The sequence below is a fragment of the Amblyomma maculatum genome, chromosome 4 (genome assembly GCF_055883805.1).
Source record: "Amblyomma maculatum isolate TAMU_Amacu chromosome 4, ASM5588380v1, whole genome shotgun sequence".
NCBI lineage: Eukaryota > Metazoa > Arthropoda > Arachnida > Ixodida > Ixodidae > Amblyomma > Amblyomma maculatum.
This window is the reverse complement of record NC_139347.1, coordinates 31922596-31940024: the sequence shown is the minus strand read 5'-3', so window position 1 is coordinate 31940024 and position 17429 is coordinate 31922596. Positions and strand designations below refer to the sequence as shown.

Sequence of the window (17429 nt, the reverse complement as noted above, 5' to 3'; positions counted from 1 at the left end):
CGAGGATTCAGACTTTGATTAGAGTACTGACGAAAAAAAATAAATGGGCATTGTGCACTCCATGTGATGCTTAATGTGCGTGTTTATTGCGAAGGTAAGCCTTACTCAGCTTTTATTTTTGGTTGTAATCGAGATATATGTTCTAAGACGTCTGACCTGCAACTTGTTTGCGTTTTCGGTGCTCAAAAATTTTTTGTAGAAAATTTACCCCGCGTAATGATCGCACCCCGAAATTTGCGTCAGTATTTTTAAAAAAAAAGTGCGATCATTATGCGAGTAAATACGGTATGTGACTGCTAATTGCGCTGTATGCATCACGAGCAGTAGGCAGCGCCACGTGGCCGGCACGTCATCATCTCTTGTTGTGCTATACGCGCCTTTTCTTTGGTTTTGATGATACGAATTTTTTCGTGACCCTGTGAGATTCGTATCACTGAGGTTCTACTGTATGTCATATTCTGTCTTTCGGACTATCTGTCACGCGGTGCCTGCCGAACTCTTTCACACCTGTTCAGCCTCACACTTTCAGCTCTTTCTTGTCTTTGCTGGACACCTAGCACCCTCTTCTAAAGGCTTAACTATCTTTTCTTATCTTGTTTTTCTGCCAGAAGAGAGGAGCAGAAATTCTGATCGTATGCTTCAGCACAGTAATCAGTCATTGAAACACTTATAGTACTGACGCTTTCTTTTAGGGACTCCCATGATTGTTGTTTACATAAATATGACAACTTGCGTTAAGTCGCCAGACGAGTGGATCGCGACGAGTACCTAAGTCGACTTTCGCGGCTCATGTAAACCCGGTCACATCACATTAGGAAGGCCATTAGCACAGGTTTGGTGCGTTCACCGAGCACCGAGACGGCAAAACCACTGCTTGACCTACTTTGAGCCTTTCTTGTCTGTACAAGCACAATTAGCATGTTTTTGCCTTGCGTAAGAGTCCACTATGGCCAAACTCGCCACTAATCGGATTGCTCTTTCTGGCGACGATGTGACTGATGCAAGCAACAGTGCAAAGAAGGGTGTAAATGTTTGCCCATGCTGACTAAACCAGTAGAGTATGCACACACGCAGCGCATATTTAAGTGCAGGTGTGATGAAGTCAGTTGTACAGTGTTGTGCAAAACTATAGGAATATTCTGCACAGCTATTGACAGCGACCCATAAAGCATGGAAAAAGAAATCTGCTTCTCTAAAAGGAGCACATTCAGTTTGCAACGCCATGAGCTACCACCATCGTGTGCCAGAGGTAACGTGCTGCATGCAAAACGCTGACACATTGCATTACTTTAATGCAGTATTGTCACGTTTTTGAAAACATGGCTTGTGACACTGAAGCAGTGAAAAGTAGGGCAGCTTCTGCCTCGCTTGAGATCGAACAGGGAGTTCATCTGACAGCTCCAGTCTGCTGTAGAAGGCAAATGTATTTTGCTGCATGACTGACAACAAAGATCTAGTCCCTAGCGAGAACATTTTAAGCACTTTTAAACAAAATCGAATCGCCATTTATGAAGCAAAGCGTGCCTGAGCATGACACAGGCAGTTGCGTGTTGTTTCTTGGTGGTCTCAGTTCAAATAAAATGTTGTTCCCGACAGCAACTGTTGTTACCCCCAGCTTAGCATCCCCTTAGACCGCTTCCAGCAACATACTGGAGTGTTATTTCAGTACAAGTCATGGGTGGTAACCCAGAGGGTGCGAGAGCTGATTTTAGTACCAACAAGGTGCATTGCCTTTTGTCTCTACTCTCTGGCCCTTACTTCGGGAATGACAGACTGCAGGAGTCAAGGCCCGAAGAATGTTCTGTTGCTTGCCTACGTGGATGCAGCTTCTGTGCAGTTCAAATCAGCTAACCATTACCAATGATGACGCACAATCATAATGCAACTTTCGTTACCCAAATAGGTTCTCTACATTTGATTTCCCCTGCTTTTCATATGGTGGTACTCTACAAAAGTTTAGTCACACGGCCTTCAAACACGCTGAGCTCTTTTGACACCCATGTTTTTTCTATGTGCATGTGCAGGTCTGCTGACCAACTTTTTGGTGCTAGAGCCCCGCCTATGGTGGTTGAGTGGTTAGAGTCCTCGACTGTCAATCCCAAGGATATGGGTTCGGCCCCAGCCGCAGCTACAGTAAACTCTCGCTAATTCAGCGTTCAAGAGACCAGAAAATATGCTATTATTGAATGGGATTGAAAAAACTGCCAAAATCGTGTAGTTTTATCTAATCCATGCTTCTTGGCTTCTGCTATGCTGCGCAGTTCTTGTACTGTGCTGCAGTGTGCCTTAATGTGCTGTCTTGTGTTCTTTGCAGTACTACAACTTCACGTTGTTTGCAATGGCACTAAACGAGATGGAGGAGGGCATGAACAAGACCCTGCCCCCAACTGATTGCCGACTGCGGCCAGACATGCGCCTTCTGGAAGCCGGAGACCTCGGTATGCTTTCCCTGTCTGCTTTTGAAGCCAAAGCTTCACTACACCACATATCAGCCGAGGTCATCCTGGCAGGCTGCTTGACCTTCAACGAGCCAGAGGTGTGGCTATATATAGCTTAACCATGATAACTAGCCATAGTGTACCACCACTTGACCTTTGACGGCAGATATAGTATTGCTTGTTCCCTGTTGTCGACGCCGTCCTCAACTCCATAGTCTCCGCAATTTAATTGCTGCAAAGCCATGTCTACCTGTGTCTAAACATAAGCCTGACCAAAGCATAACCAAGCAAAACGACTCTTTCGCATCACTTGACCAGATTTAGCACGGTTCAGCTTCAGCCATTTTTCCCGACTGTTTATGTAAGTTACCATTGAGATGTAACTAGTAGATGTGTACAAATAGTAATTTTTGGTGCAAAGCGAATTCTAATAATATAAACCGAGTGCAAATTGAATTGTGTATATATCATAAATTTTTTAAATAGTACAGTCAAACCCACTTATAACAGTACAAGTTTTAACAATATGTCGGATATAACAATGGGCAACGCTGCACCTTCAGATTTGCCATGTGTTCTATGGTAAAATAAACCACTTATTACAATGGTGTGATATTGACATGGTGCAGTCTTTGTCTTCGCTCTGTGCTGATTGCGATAGTGTGCCTCCTCGAGGCGAAGAAACCGAAGTTCTCCTGTTGAGGCGAGCCCTGCCCAGTTTGCTGCCGCTCTGTGCACTGTGACTTCTGTGTCCCGCGGTGACTTCTGACCAGACTTAACTCCCTGACAATTTTACGTTATCGGTTATAACAATCAAATATAGTCTCCGAAAGTCAACAAAAACGCAGGAACGCGGCAACCACAAAAGCACACGCATACGCAGAGATGCTAATGCCTATGTGGCAGACAGAAAAAAAAATAATAATAAAATCGGGACAGAGCGCGTCGAGCCAGTGCTTGCGTGCCGTGGAGACGCGGGGGAGGAGGGAAGGCGTTCTGAGGGATAGCTTTGAGCGCTCCCCCTCGAGACCGCCTGGGGCCTAGGAAACTCGCGTTCTCTCTGCCTCTGCACGGTGCAGCAGTCCACTCTGAGGGTACGCTGACCGTGGTGCGCTACACCATCTTCCCCTATTTGCTTTGTTCAGGCCCCTGCTTTGTTCAGGCCCCTACATGTTTTGTTGCATGCGTGCAGCAGCGTCCGTGCATGTCTTTCTAGCATGGTTCTCCTAGTATGCTATCATCGTTGCCCCGATCTTGCTGGCCCTGAATTTTCCATGAACAGCAATGGAGGATCCTCTTTCAGGAAGCGCGACACAGCCGGCGCAGAAGAGGAAGTGAACTGCAATACCACTAGAAGTTAAGTGGAACATTGTATGTGAGCACAAGGACGGCATAAATGTGCAACTTGGTGCGCAAGTACCGCCTGGCGTAACCGATAGTGTCGACAATCATCCGCAGCGCGCTTAAGATTGAGAACGGAAGCAATGGTAGTGCTGCCCATGGACGACGACCGGAAAAGGGTTCGACAAGGGGCCTACAAAGACAGGCGCTCTATCAGTAGCTCTTGAAAACCTGTGCAGCGAACCTGCCGATTAGTGGCCCAATCTTAGCAGGGAAGGCGGAGAACTTCGCATACCTCCTACGCAACACTGATTTCTAGCTTGGTGTTGGTTGGATTCAACAGTTCAAGGAAAGACATGGAATCTTCTACAAAGCTGTCGTGGATGAAATGAAATGAAATTTATTTCAGCAGAGATTGGGATACATGTACTTGAGAGTTTTTGTTGTTACATCTGCTGATGTAGACTCTAGGCAGAAGTTGCTTGAGGAAAAACTGCCCTGCATCTGAGAGGCATACGCGGATCGGAACTTGTACAATGTGGACGAGACTGGGCTATTTTACCAGATGCTACCGTCGAAGATGCATGCTGTCAAAGGCAATCCCTGTAAAGGCGCCAAACAAAGCAAATTAAGCATGGCCGTTTTGTGTACCAACTTGGACTGCAGCGACAAATGCCCTGCCTTCGTCGTAGGGAAATTCGAGAATCCCTACTGTTCTTGTGGTGCCGCGAGGGTTCCAGTTCGCTATCATCATAACGGAAAAGCATGGATAACGCGTTGACTTTTTCGCGAGTGGCTGGTCGAGTTTGATCAGCAGATGCAGCGCAAAGGCAGGAAGGTGGCATTGAGGCTTGACAATTGCACTGTGCACCAAACAGCTCAGAAGCTCTCGCATGTGGAAACTTTTTTCCTCCCGCCAAACACCACTACAGGCTTGCAGCCTATGAATTGTTTGCTTCAAGGCACTGTATCACCGAAGTATTTTGAGCAGGCTCGCGCTGAACCTCGACATTTCTGTCTGAGAACGCTGACCAGGCCAGACTTGAAGGTCTCGCTCCTGATGGCAGTGCAGTTCATTTTTGGAGCATGGGCAGAAATAAACTCCTCCAACATCATGAACTTCTTGAGGAAGGCGGGCTTCGCTGGAGATGCCGGCATCACGGAAGGTCGCAAAGCTCCTGCCGACACAGCGATGACTGAGCGGTAGTGACGGCGACGCTTCGTGACTTGAGGAATTTTTACATGCCGAAGATACAGCCGCGACAGATGAACAGCTGACAGACGAGGCTATCGTCGCAGCATCACTGGTGCGGAAGACGGTGACAGTAGCAACGACGACGAACTGGAACCTGTGCAAGTTAAACCTCACCAAGAGGCTTTGAGAATGATCTACTCCCTGCGGGACATTGTTTTTGCTAAGAACTTTCCACTGCACTATGTTCAGCAGTTGGATGCCCTGCATGTCGGCCAGATTGCCGTGAAACAAGTAACGCTTACGGATTACGGGTTTCTTCCCGCTACGAAATAAAAAGTGTAAGCTACCTCGTCCTCATTAAACCTGTAGTCTATAATGTTTTCTTTGTTTTATTCGGCCTAACTCGGTTTTAACAATTATCGGTTGTAACAATGATATTTCCATGGCACTTCAGTATTGTTATAAGTGGGTTTAACTGTATTACCAATTTAAATGATGCATCATGTTTAAAAATGAAGTGGTGCTTCCTAAAAAGTTTCTTTTCTTGATTTTCTAGATGGTGCTGCAGCAGAGAAGAATCGTCTGGAAGAGAAACAGAGGGAAGCTCGGAAGCATCGCAAGAAGCACAAGGACGTCTGGGAGCCGTTGTAAGTGTACGCTTCTGCCTTTGGGCTATGAAGTGGTAAAAAAATCTATTTGACATCATGCTTAACACTTTCCTGTCCGCGCCTATTCCCATTGATAGCCTGCTATCGATGGTTTCACGAGTCGAATTTTCCTGTTTTCGAAGCGCTCCTTGACAAGTGGCGTCCTCCAATGCGAAATAGAGGAGCCCTTCTTTCAGTTTTGCTTTTGAAATAATTTTTCCGCCTTGCCACGCCCGTCCTAATGGCCTTTGGAGTCAGGTGATCGGCGCTCCTTGTTTACATTACGGCGTCGACGTCTCGCGCTCCTGCTGCGCAGAAATGGGCGTTTGACGTATTGGAGAGCTCGTTTTTGAATGCGAACAGTGAATATACTGCACACAGAAAGCTAGAATTTGCTGCAATGTTGCACTGGTCCCTGTTGTAAAAAACATATATTTTGAAATTTTGTTTTATGTGTAGCAAGAAACTTGATGCTTTTGTGTGCTTGTTTTTTTTTTTCAGCTACAATTTTTTGCTGATAGTTTTTTTTTCATCATTTATTCAATAAGTATATTGATTGTCACTAATACCATTGTGAACAGGAATTCCTCCTCTACAATTTTATACTAAACACTCCTGTATCAAGCAAATTTTGTTAAAAAAAAAAAAATATTAATGACTCTACCCAAAAACCACCCTTTTTTCCTCAGACAGGAAAGTGTTAAGGGGGGGCACGGCTCTTTGCGGCCGAAAATTGGCCTAAAAACCAGATTTTTTATTTCTTCGTTTCCACGGTCCTGATACCTTTCCACAACTATCTGGTAACTTTGGTCGAAAAATACTGCCTATCTTTCACGTTACAGTGTTCCAAAGTAGCGAATCTGAACACTTGACCCTTTAAGTTGGTCAAATCACGCTCAGCTTTCATCGGCCGCAGTTTGAGAATTACACGCTCGACTGGCATCAGTTTGGTCTCGTTAGAAAAATCTTGATTTGGGAAATATATCTTCATTGGCATCCGTGAGTAACACCCAAAGCGGGAACCGAAGGGACAAAATTGCGCGAAACACACGCTGCTATATTGCTCAGAAAACATGTGATCAAACTGACTATGTTTGGTTGGCTGCTGGTGTTGACTGCTTGCGGCCTGACGCCATTTTGAAAAGGTCTCGAAGTTAAGCCTAGCCGGGGTAGCGCTATTCTGTCACCATGACCATGGCTCAAAAAGTAGAAATTTTATATCAGAGTGTCATACTGGCCTAAAAAGCGAAGAACGGTAGAGATAACAGGCACGCCGGTGACACGGCATCGCCGCATCCTGTTATCAGCAGTGATGAAGTGCCGGCGCTCCGCAATAGGCGGATAACAGAGAGTGAATGATTTCCTCCAGGCATTTCTTGCTACGTAAGGGCAGTGTAATCGTGACGGTGCAGATGAAAAAGTGATACAGTCGAACCTCGTTATAACGAACACGGATACAGCGAATTATCGGATATAACGAAGTAAAAGCAAAGTTTGGTTGGTTGTGCTTTATTTCTATGGGAGTTCTATCTGTATAACGAAATGAAAAACTGAAAATTTGACACTAAATCGGTTATAACGAAGCATATTTCATATTCACACGACTCAAAATCCGCAAAGAAGCAAAAAAAAAATTTTTCAAAACGCTAAATTTCGGTTTTATCAATCGCCTCCACCTAAAATGTGATTGAATCACCCGCGCTTTCGCACGCCACGCCATCTAGGGACCGCGAATGAATCTAGCATCAACGGCTGCCTGGCATGTGACCGGCACGTGATCGAACCACCGCCCGCGTCGCCTCCACCTAAAATGTGTTTGAATCACCCGCGCTTTCGCACGCCACGCCATCTAGGGACCGCGAGTGAATCTAGCATCAACGGCTACCTGGCATGTGACCTGCACGTGATCGAACCACCGCCCGCGTGCCCCTGCCCCTACTTTTTGCCGACCCGCGCGTGTGCTCACTTTCGTCGAGGTCATGCCGTCGTCTTGCAGCATGGCGGCGCCGAAACGCAAAGCAGTTTCTCTTGAAACAAAGATAAAAATATTCAGGACGGTCGACAGCGGGCGCAAGAAGAAAGAGATTGCCGCAGACTTCGGCGTTGCGCCTAGCACTCTGTCAACCATACTGAGCGCAAGGCAGAAGATAGAAAACGTGCACTCTGCAGGCGCCATGAAGAAAGACAGGAAGCACGTCAGGTATTGTCACCACCAGGATGTTGAAGATGCCTGTTGAAGGTGCCGTGCTTCAAATGAAGGCAAGAAGTCTCGCTTGCGTCTTAGGCCACGATGACTTCTATGCAAGCAGTGGCTGGCTACAGCGATTTAAAGACCTCCACCAGATTGTTTGCCACACCTTGTCGGGCGAAGAAGCAGCCGTCGATGTAGAGAACTGCGAGAAGTGGGCAGAAAGCTTCCGCATGCAACTGGATGGCTACGAGATGCGCGATGTCTACAACGTGGACGAGACTGCGCTTTTTTTTTAAGCTGCTCCCAGAAAGGTCATTCGTTGCAAAGAACGAACTGTGCCGAGGAGGCAAGAAAAGCAAAGATCGCGTCACCGTTGTTGTTTGTGTCAACATGGATGGGTCATATAAAAGGCGGCTAACTGTTATTGGTAAATCTGCTCGCCCCAGGTGCCTGCGCAACGCCCGGAATGTCCAAGCGGACTATCGCTCTAACAAAAAGGCGTGGATGATGTCGTCACTCTTTGAAGCATGGCTGAAGGCCTTCGACAAAGACATGGCAGAGCAGCGCAGGAAAGTGCTCCCTATAATGGACAACTGCTCTGCCCATAAGGTGTCTGTACCGCTTGAAGCGGTCCGCCTAGTTTTTTTGCCGCCAAACTCGACCTCAGTGCCGCAGCTATTAGACAGGGGCATCGTTCGCTCACTAAAATGCTGCTACCGAAAGCGATTGGTTACGCAGCTCGTATTTGACATAGACAGGGGCATATCAACGGCCATAAACCTCAAAACTACGCTGGACATGCTGTACGGTACATGGAACGAAGTGGCACAGTCGACAATAAGAAATTGCTTTGTTCATGCTGGCCTAGCCCCATCCACCATCGAGACTGAGCCCAACGACGCCCACGATTCTGAAGGTGAAGCGGACAATTTAGACGAGACGACATGGCGTCAACTGGCGGTTCCGAATGTTACGTTCGAGGACTTTATTGCTGCCGATGACAACTTGGCTGTGGCGCCCGAATTGGCCAACCAAGAAATTGTCGATCAGCTGCTTCCTACAGATGATGCTACGAGCAGCGATGAGAGTGAAGAAGAAGGCAAAGAGCGAGCTCTCAGCAGCACCGAGGCCGCCGATATGGCGAGGAAATTGAGAAGGTACCTTGAGAACCTACCTGTGGCCAAATCAGCTGACATTGGGAAAGCGCTGCACAGTGTTGGTTTCGTTGAGAAATTTATTCTATCGAATAGTGTGAAGTGCCGCCAAATGAAGATTACGTCGTTTTTTAAATAAATCAGTTCTGCGTGGCCTAAATCCCGATTTGTGCTGCGTGGCCTAAATCCCGATTTGTGTGCTCATTTTTGCTTGGCAGTGCAAAATGAAAGGTAAGGTTTCGCGTGCTTATACCACGCTTTAAAGAAAAAAAAATGCTTTTTTTTTTTCAGCTCTGTGCTTTTAGGGTAGCCTTTACTTGGGTTTATGAACAGAATTTTTTTTTGTAGGAATTTGTGTGTACTTTTACAACGAATATCTGATATAACGAACGAATTTCCGCGCAAAATAAGACTTCGTTATAACGAGGTTTGACTGCACCTAAGCAGTTTTCTTGTGCGCGATAGATCAAGCATTCCGAAAAGCTAGGGTCTTGGCGACAGCGGCTGTCGCGAAATGGCATCACACGCGACATGCAGAATTGTAAACCTTGTCGAAATAAACTCTTCCGAGCTGCAGCGGCAATTATTTCGATGGAAAGCGGTGCATCCACAACAGAAACCAGTCAGAACTCACTGTAATGAGTTGCTGCTAGACTTGGTAATTCAAAAATATGCCAAAATCATTTTTTTTCGCCGCTTTCTCGAAATTGCATTTTGGAGACAGTCAGCATTTCAGAGGAGTGATTGCTGCTGTTCTTTTATCAGTTATCGCAATAATTCCTTTTTTGTTAAAAATACAAGCTGATAAACTGTGCAGTAATACTACTTTTCAACCACTGCTTATTTCCAAAAATTATCAAAATAAATCATTTATATCACTTACTAACATGGGCTTTTTTTTTTATATATCTAAGTTTGACAAGACATAACTTTCATTCAAACCATCCTAGAACGCTCATTTATGCCTTACTGCAGTCCTTTGCGATTCTAGATCATTTAGAGACAAACCTTTTCCACAAAAGGTAATGCTTACTAACCATGCTTCCTCCAAGCAAAAGACCAGCTTTCCTTGATATTTAAATCTACCTGCTGAAAACAGTTTGCAGTTTTGGAATCAGCACAAGAAAGCAAATCTGGCGCAAATCTGTGTCAAAATTGCACTGCAAAGCTTCATAGCGAAATTGAAACGGCAGGGGTGGAAGCACTGCTCCGGTTGCTTCATTCTGCTCCAAACTGCTTTTCCTGCTCCACCCTGCTCTATAACTCAATATTGCTCCAAAAGTGCTCCAAACTGATTGCTGCAATTTTTTTCAACATAGGAATGATAGCAGTGCGCCGGTGGCTGAAGTATAACATCTCTTGCACTGGAATCGTTAGGAAACTTGTTAGATGGTAAAAAGTACTCAAGCTCTTCTAATGCTCTTGCTTTAAACACAAGCACGTACTTATCACCGAGCGTCTTTGCCAGTGACAAGCATGTCAGGCCTACACGGACTTTTTAAAAAAAAAAAGATTTTTTTTTTAAATGTCAGGCCTATGTCAGGCAAAAGCATACTTGAAGCGTTGCAGGGTGCTAAAGGTGCCAACCACTAGAAAACTTCCAAGAGGTGTGGGAAGGCCACACAGGGCCTATCACCAACTTCTTAAAAACTCCAGCACTAAACAAAAAAATGAGGAGCTACTGGCAGGAGACAAGTAAAGAAGCTGAAGGAGGAAAAAGCTACCCTTTAATCCTCCCTGGAGGCACTACTGGCCTGTTGCTCGGGAATTTATCAGCACAGGCGTAGGATCAAAGAGCATGCACAAGATAGTGTGCCCATTGATGCAAATGCCCATGCTAGTAGTGCTGCTTGAACGTATCGAAATGGTAGACTCCACTTTTGAATCTATCAAATCAAAATAGACAAAAGCTTTAGGTCAAACTTCGTGTTCAGTTATGAAGTACATAAGCAAGTATTTCGTTTGCTGCAAGTCTGTTTCGAAATGTTGCTTGGGTCAGCCTGTGTTTTAAACATCATTACATGTTTTGGCCTTTTGTCGTGTCAGAGGTGCATGCGTAGTCTGCAAAAGCACTCAACGTTGCATAAAGGGAATAAAAAAAGAGATTTTATATGTCAGGAATAGAAAACTGAAATTATCAAGGGCATTTTACTGTAGAAACATGCTCCAAAACTTTTTTTTATTGCTCCAATGTTGCTCCAAAATGCCATTATGACTGCTCCCAGAGCTGCTCCAAAATGCTCGGGCCTGCTTCCACCCCTGAAACGGGAATGAGCACTTCACATACATTGTTCCTCAATAGTGTTGGAGAAAGTAGAGGCCTAGGAATATTTGAAATTTGAAACATTTTGTGAAAAGAGTCTGTTGTTCATCTTGAGTCAAAGATGCGTTTTTCATTTAAAGTAAGGAATTGATATTTGAGTTTGCGGGTTTTCTTACTTTCTTTAGCCCATGGTGGAAACTCTTGGTGTTTTTAAACAGTGCTCATTATACTGACTTGCACGAGAACCCATTGACGACCATGGAGAGCCTCTTGCTCAGGGATCAGACACTGGACTGCTGCACCACATAGCCCATCATTGCTCTATGCCACGGTGCAGCTGACTGACAGTGAACGTGGTAACGAAGAATTTCGACGTGCGCCAGTGCTCCTACAGTTTTCAATCACAGTGATGTGTAGTGCATGCTGAAGTGGCTTCCTTTAGATAGTGGTATGAGTGAGCTGCTGCGGCGCATTCACTTCAGTGGTGTATATGCAGTGAACACTTTCACCCCGCAGAGTTTTCATCTATAAGAATCGACCTTTAGATTAGGTTCATACGTGATTAGAAAAATCGTGTCACAAACAAAAAACCTTGGAGCCAGTCCACACAGATACAGCCGCCCAAAAACTTAACATGAATGACGGAAAGCGTGGCTTGGACTGCCGCCAGCGCCGCGAACCGATAGTCATGCTCTCGGTGCATTGGCGGCGGCTGACGATAGCTGGTGCACAGCTCACATTGACTGCTTTTGCGACTGTGCCCGATCGCTGTGTAGAATTACCTAGACGTTTCTTCCCGTTTTGCTCACTTATGCGACCTTGCATATCCGGGCAACGTGTTGCAGTTATCTTACCCAAGGAACCAAAAATTGGGCTCAGTTTTGTGCTCCTGCAGTAAGAAAGTGCAACGTGTGGTCCAGGCATGTGGTGCCACATCCGTGAGCAAAATGTGTACAAACGCTTACGTAATAAGCACACTGTCTGTTTAGTGATCGAACACAGTTGAAAAAGGGCGACCCCGCACTACAGCAGGGTCGCTCGGGAAAGGAGATGCCGAACCCAACGCTGTCGCAGTTTTCACCACCTCCATGACAAATCGACGTGAGTGTGGGACGGCTACTGGAAAGCTACAACCAAACATGTCACTGCCTCTGTTATCAATGGGTGCAAGAGGGGCAAATACAGTGTCGGCCGCCGAGTTGCTACCTGTTCATGCCTATAATATTTTTCGGGCCGCTTTCACTGTTGGCAAGTGAAAATAAAGCCTTAATTGTGTCGTTGAACGCCTGTCACGCAACTATTGGTCACACGTAGGGTGAGGCAAACCCCCTGCGGCCTGGTATCACAGCGAGCATAGCTTTTCGTTTGGCGGTTCAATATATCCGCCACCGCAGCCGCTTTGGGCAGTCTTATGGCAAGCCACATTTGATATTTGTAAATATCCCCATTTGTCACAGTGAAGTTCTACTGTAATGTCTTTCTTTCCAGCATTCCTTTGTCAGCAATCCTAAAAGGGACACCAAAGGGAGTATGAGATTTATGCAGATTCTCAAGATAGCAAGCATGTCATTTTAATAAAGAACAGAGCTTGGACATACCACAAAATTAAATAGCAGGGAGAATGTCTTTCAGTGACACCTCGTGAATTTTGTTAACTGCGCTCGGCCTTGGACATTTTCTGCTGTCACTTTCAGTTATCACTCTCACTTTCTAATATGTTGATGGGCAAGTACCATCAAATGAGTCGAAGGCAATACAGGAAACGCTGTCAGGGTAGGTAGTGGGTTGCTTCTCTTATGCTGCCTGGTCAGCCTGTGTGAAGTTGTTGCTTACATCAAATTCGGAAGCTTTAGCCTAGCATGAACTGTCGTGGTTATTTGCACCCTTTGAATTGTAAGGGTGCACTGTCTTGAAAAAGTATAATACATTTATGAAGGTGTTACTTGTTAATAGTACTGTCGTAACAAAGGGTTTGTCTTATGACTATGTCTAGCGGTTTTATTCATTTTTTCTGATCCATTAGAACAATGCCTCCTGCATTATGTGGGGGGTGTACATGGAAAGTGAAAGGCAAGAATTTCAAGTGCAGTTTTCTCATCAATGCAGTCTTTACTTTGAGCAAACAAAAGTTATGTTAATGAACTGAAGGCTAAGCTTCGAGTCCAGCATAACTTCTTGTGGCCTTTAACTCTCTTTAGTGTCCCATCATGGGCATACCAGCCCGAGAAGAGTGGGCCTATGATTTTTTATTTTCTCTTGGATTGTTATATTTAGGAAACAAAACATACTCATTTCTCCCAAAAAGGAAAGGTCGGAGATGCATTCATTGTGCAAGGGGATATGTGCAATAAATTATATTCTGGCAACAAAAATAGTGGCTGAACTCTTATCTTCAGTGATTTTTTATTACAGCCGCTCTGTTGACGCAAAGAAGCTTGCATACAAAATCATATTGAGCTAATTTAGGATACGTAAATAAATTGATGAAGTTGAGCAGAAATCATTTTGACGTACAGTTTTCAATTTAAGTTGTTTATCAAATTCACGGCATAGGTCTAGTGAGTGAAAAAGCATTCAGTCTTATTTGGCAGTTCACATTGCTTTTCTTTTTTCTCAGATGGTTTCAGCATGTCAAGGGAGCGCACTCGCACAGTGACGAGTGGCAATTCACTGGCAAATATTGGGACCGAGACTTTTCTTCATGCCCCGACATCTTTTGAAGTTTTGAAGTTTCTCGACCTGAGTCCAGCATGTTGGGACTACTTTCAGCCATCAACCAGCAAAGTGTCCTTCCACACTCGGAAGGGACGAACCAAGCGGAAAAGTTTGTGCTTGGCTTGGCAAGAAAGAAAACGGACTATCGATACGAAACAAGCAGACTTTGGGAGCGTGGCATTGAATTCTCAGTAGGCCATTGTTGCAACCTCTGTAAAGCCCAGCAGAGTGGTTCAGAGGTGGCCGCTTTGGGCTAGCCGGGGTGGTGCTCAAAGTTGGCAAACTTGTTTGTCACGTGCAGCAAAAGAGCAGCAACTGCTGCTGTCGCACGTGCAAAGCAGCACTGGCATTTTTTGTCTCGTGCCAGAGACAGCAAATGGTGCATGTCTGTTATGTAGCTGTAGCATAATGTGGTGCGTGCACAAAGTAGTTTGGGCCAAGAATGTAGATCTGTTGTTTGCCGAGAGCAGATCCATCATACTGTGTTAAAAGCTCTCTAGACTGTGGTGGTCCTCCTGTTGCAGAGTGCTGAACCGTAGCACGTGTTGTGCATGTGTTGGCTAGTGTACAGGTTTTGAAGCAGGGCCGGATTGTTTTTGTAGGGCTCGTGTCTGTTGTTGTTACTTTTAGAATAGCTTTTAGCATGCATAAGTTCCTGAATGTCCACTACACATGTGCTGCTTACTCCCCCCTTCTCCCCCCCCCCCCCCCTGATAGGCTGCAGTATTAAAGACGTTGGGAGACATGTGCTAGCAGCTGCACAGTGTCAGTAGCTAGTCACTTTTTGTTTTATTCTTCGGAGCGGCTATTGACAGTGGCATCTGTGAGGCAAGCAGCAGCCGTGAAGCTGATATACAAAAACATTTGTGCATACTGTTTTATATGTTTTTCAAATTAAAAGATGTGAGCCAATGTGTTGTCTGTGTACTGCGCTGAATTGTGTGTTGCAATATCCCTGTAGTGCCAACATGTTCTGTGGCAAGGCCCGAGCTTGCAGACTCTGCAAGCACCCTTTCAAAGCCCTAGACTATGCAAGGACAGTTCTGAATGGCCTTTTTAAAACATTTTTCAGAAAGTTACACTGTGCAGTGTACCCAGTCCAACTATACAGTTTGCCATAGTAGCATTGCAAGGACAAAGGATTTTAACTTACTCATTTGGTAGTATGGCAGCAGCAACTCAAAAATAATTGTGCTGCATCGCGACAGTAAAATTAATAAAATGCAAATGCTTTCTAGCCAATTTCGACTGGCTCCTTTGAAGACAGTTACTGTATGTAATTGGCTATAAGTTGATGCTTTAGCAATTTAAAAAAAAATGGCCGATTTGAATAGCTCATCAAATACGAAGTAGGTGCGTAGAACCACTTATCAGCGCTATACCTTTCATGCATTACCACACACATCTGCGATTTACACACTCCAATATCTTCCCTCAGCTCACGCAAGATTGTGGCCAGCAGTCACAAAGACAAACAGCGCCGACGGTTGCGCTTCCAAAACAAACAACACACAAACCTAAGGCCGAAACATTTCGATCGCTGCCCTTGATTCCGCGCGGGCGGCGGTTTCAAAGGGACATATGTCCAGGCGTCTTCCCGAGAAGACACCGACAGCAACTCCCTCTGCCGCGTATTCTCCCCAGCCCGTGTTTCGCCGCGATTTATGGCCTCCGCGCCCTTTCCCCTCAAACCGGGAGACAGAGCGGTTAGCGCCGAAGCCACAACCACTGCGCTTACGCTGTGCTTTTTAACTGCTCTGGCTTGCCTCCGCGGCACGGTCGAAGCGCGGCTTTTCCGAGAATCGAAATGGACCGAACCGACGGCGTCGCCCGTTTCCATGTGTTCCGAAGTGCGGCCGCCTGCGCGACCGTCATGGATAAACTCTTGTCAAGCTGCCACTTGACCTTAGCCGCCCCCTTCGGAATCTCCCCCGCGACAGCGGACCCGCGGCTTCGGACAGACATCGGTGAAACCCGTGATTGCGGCTAGTAGTGCTACGCACTGAAAATGCATGTACAGTGAAAGCTCGTTAATTCGAACCTCGGTTGTTCGAATTTTCTTATAATTCGAACTTCACTTCTAGGTCCGACCAAGCTCCATAGAGGTCTGTATGCAAAAAGACCCGTTAATTGCAACGCGAGTTAGTGCTACGGATAATTAGAACTACGCGAAGCCGCCTCTGGGCGGCCTGGCGCCCATCTCATGGTTAAAGAAACGCCTCCGCGATAGGGCAGCATAGTTGGAGGCTGCGCACTTCCAAAACGGGAACGAGATTAAACCAAGCAACCCAGTCGAAAAAAACTACAGAACATGCGTCAAAATTGCGACAAAATATCCCGTAGTTCTGTCGTAACCATCGGATTTTTCTATAATTCTGTAGCACTTTTCTGTTGCAACTACAGAAATTTCTGATGTTACTACAGAATGCTCTGTTGTCATAACAGGTTTCCCGTCAAAAACCGCACAGAAATTCTATCGTAACATCAGAATATTCTAGTTTTTTTCCGACTGTGGAAGAGTGGGTAAAGCCTAAATGGTGCTAAACCTGCGCTGCGGCGGCCCCGCCCGCTCTCTCTTCCCCGCCGCCTTCGAAACTTGCAACCAAATACTGGTTAATTCGACCCCCCACCCCCTGATTTGGAAATAGGGATAGGTATTTCTGTCGGACGGGCGCTGCGGGTGCAAATCAAAAACCAAATCGCTACGCGGGAAAAACGTTTTCGGACAGTCCATCCTTCAGTCAACGAAAGCGCGCGGTCAGCCGAGATCATGACGTCGGCTTTTAGCATCGTTCGCTTCAAAGGACGTTGCTGCTATCACGCGTTCCAATTCTGTGGCAGTGAACGGCGCCCGCCCCAATCGCAGCATGATGAAGCGAACGTGCAGGGGTAGTGAAGTTTCCAGGCCTGCTTCTGGGCGACATATTCTGGCACTTCAGTTCAGGCGTTCAGTCGTGTCCGACTCTTCGTGACCCTATGGACCATGTTAAAGGCCCCATTAAAGCTATCGATTTCGATTATATCTCTGAGGTCATAATGATGCTTCTACCCTCCACAGATATTTTGAGATTTGGGGCCGTCGTAGCTGCCTGACTATACTGCTCAGAAGCAGACCCTGTGGCCTGGGAACTTTTGACTACCCTGTACATATTGAAAACAAGCCTCGCACAATTGGATAAGCGCTGGCATTCTGCCAATGGTCCTGGTCAATGGCCCTCTATGCCGCAGTGCCCGGGGATGCGCTCCGCCAAGCGCTTGAGACGCACGCGAATCTGACAGCAGCGGAGTTCCCCGGCACAGGCCCGTGCATTTTCTTTTCCTTCTTCCTACAGCCACAACAGCATTGCACAGCACACGGACGCCACTTCGTCCATAACTTCGTTTCGCCTCCATCGAAACGCAGCCGTCGGCGGTCGGGATCGAACCCGGGTACTCAGGCACAGTAGTCTGGCGTCTTACCACTGCACCACCGCGGCGGGGCGTAT

General features: G+C 46.1%; 1 protein-coding gene across 1 annotated transcript in view; it reads left to right on the top strand.

Moving 5' to 3' along the window:
- The window catches only part of LOC146190610 (oxysterol-binding protein-related protein 1-like), a 70005-nt gene extending 54819 nt beyond the window's left edge, over positions 1-15186 (top strand). Inside the window, exons 23-25 of the mRNA XM_084600999.1 lie at positions 2315-2438; positions 5531-5621; positions 13847-15186. Coding sequence (XP_084457125.1) covers positions 2315-2438; positions 5531-5621; positions 13847-13949 — 318 coding nt within the window. The 3' untranslated portion in view covers positions 13950-15186. The remainder of the gene's footprint in view (positions 1-2314; positions 2439-5530; positions 5622-13846) is intronic.
- The last annotated feature ends 2243 nt before the right edge of the window (positions 15187-17429 follow it).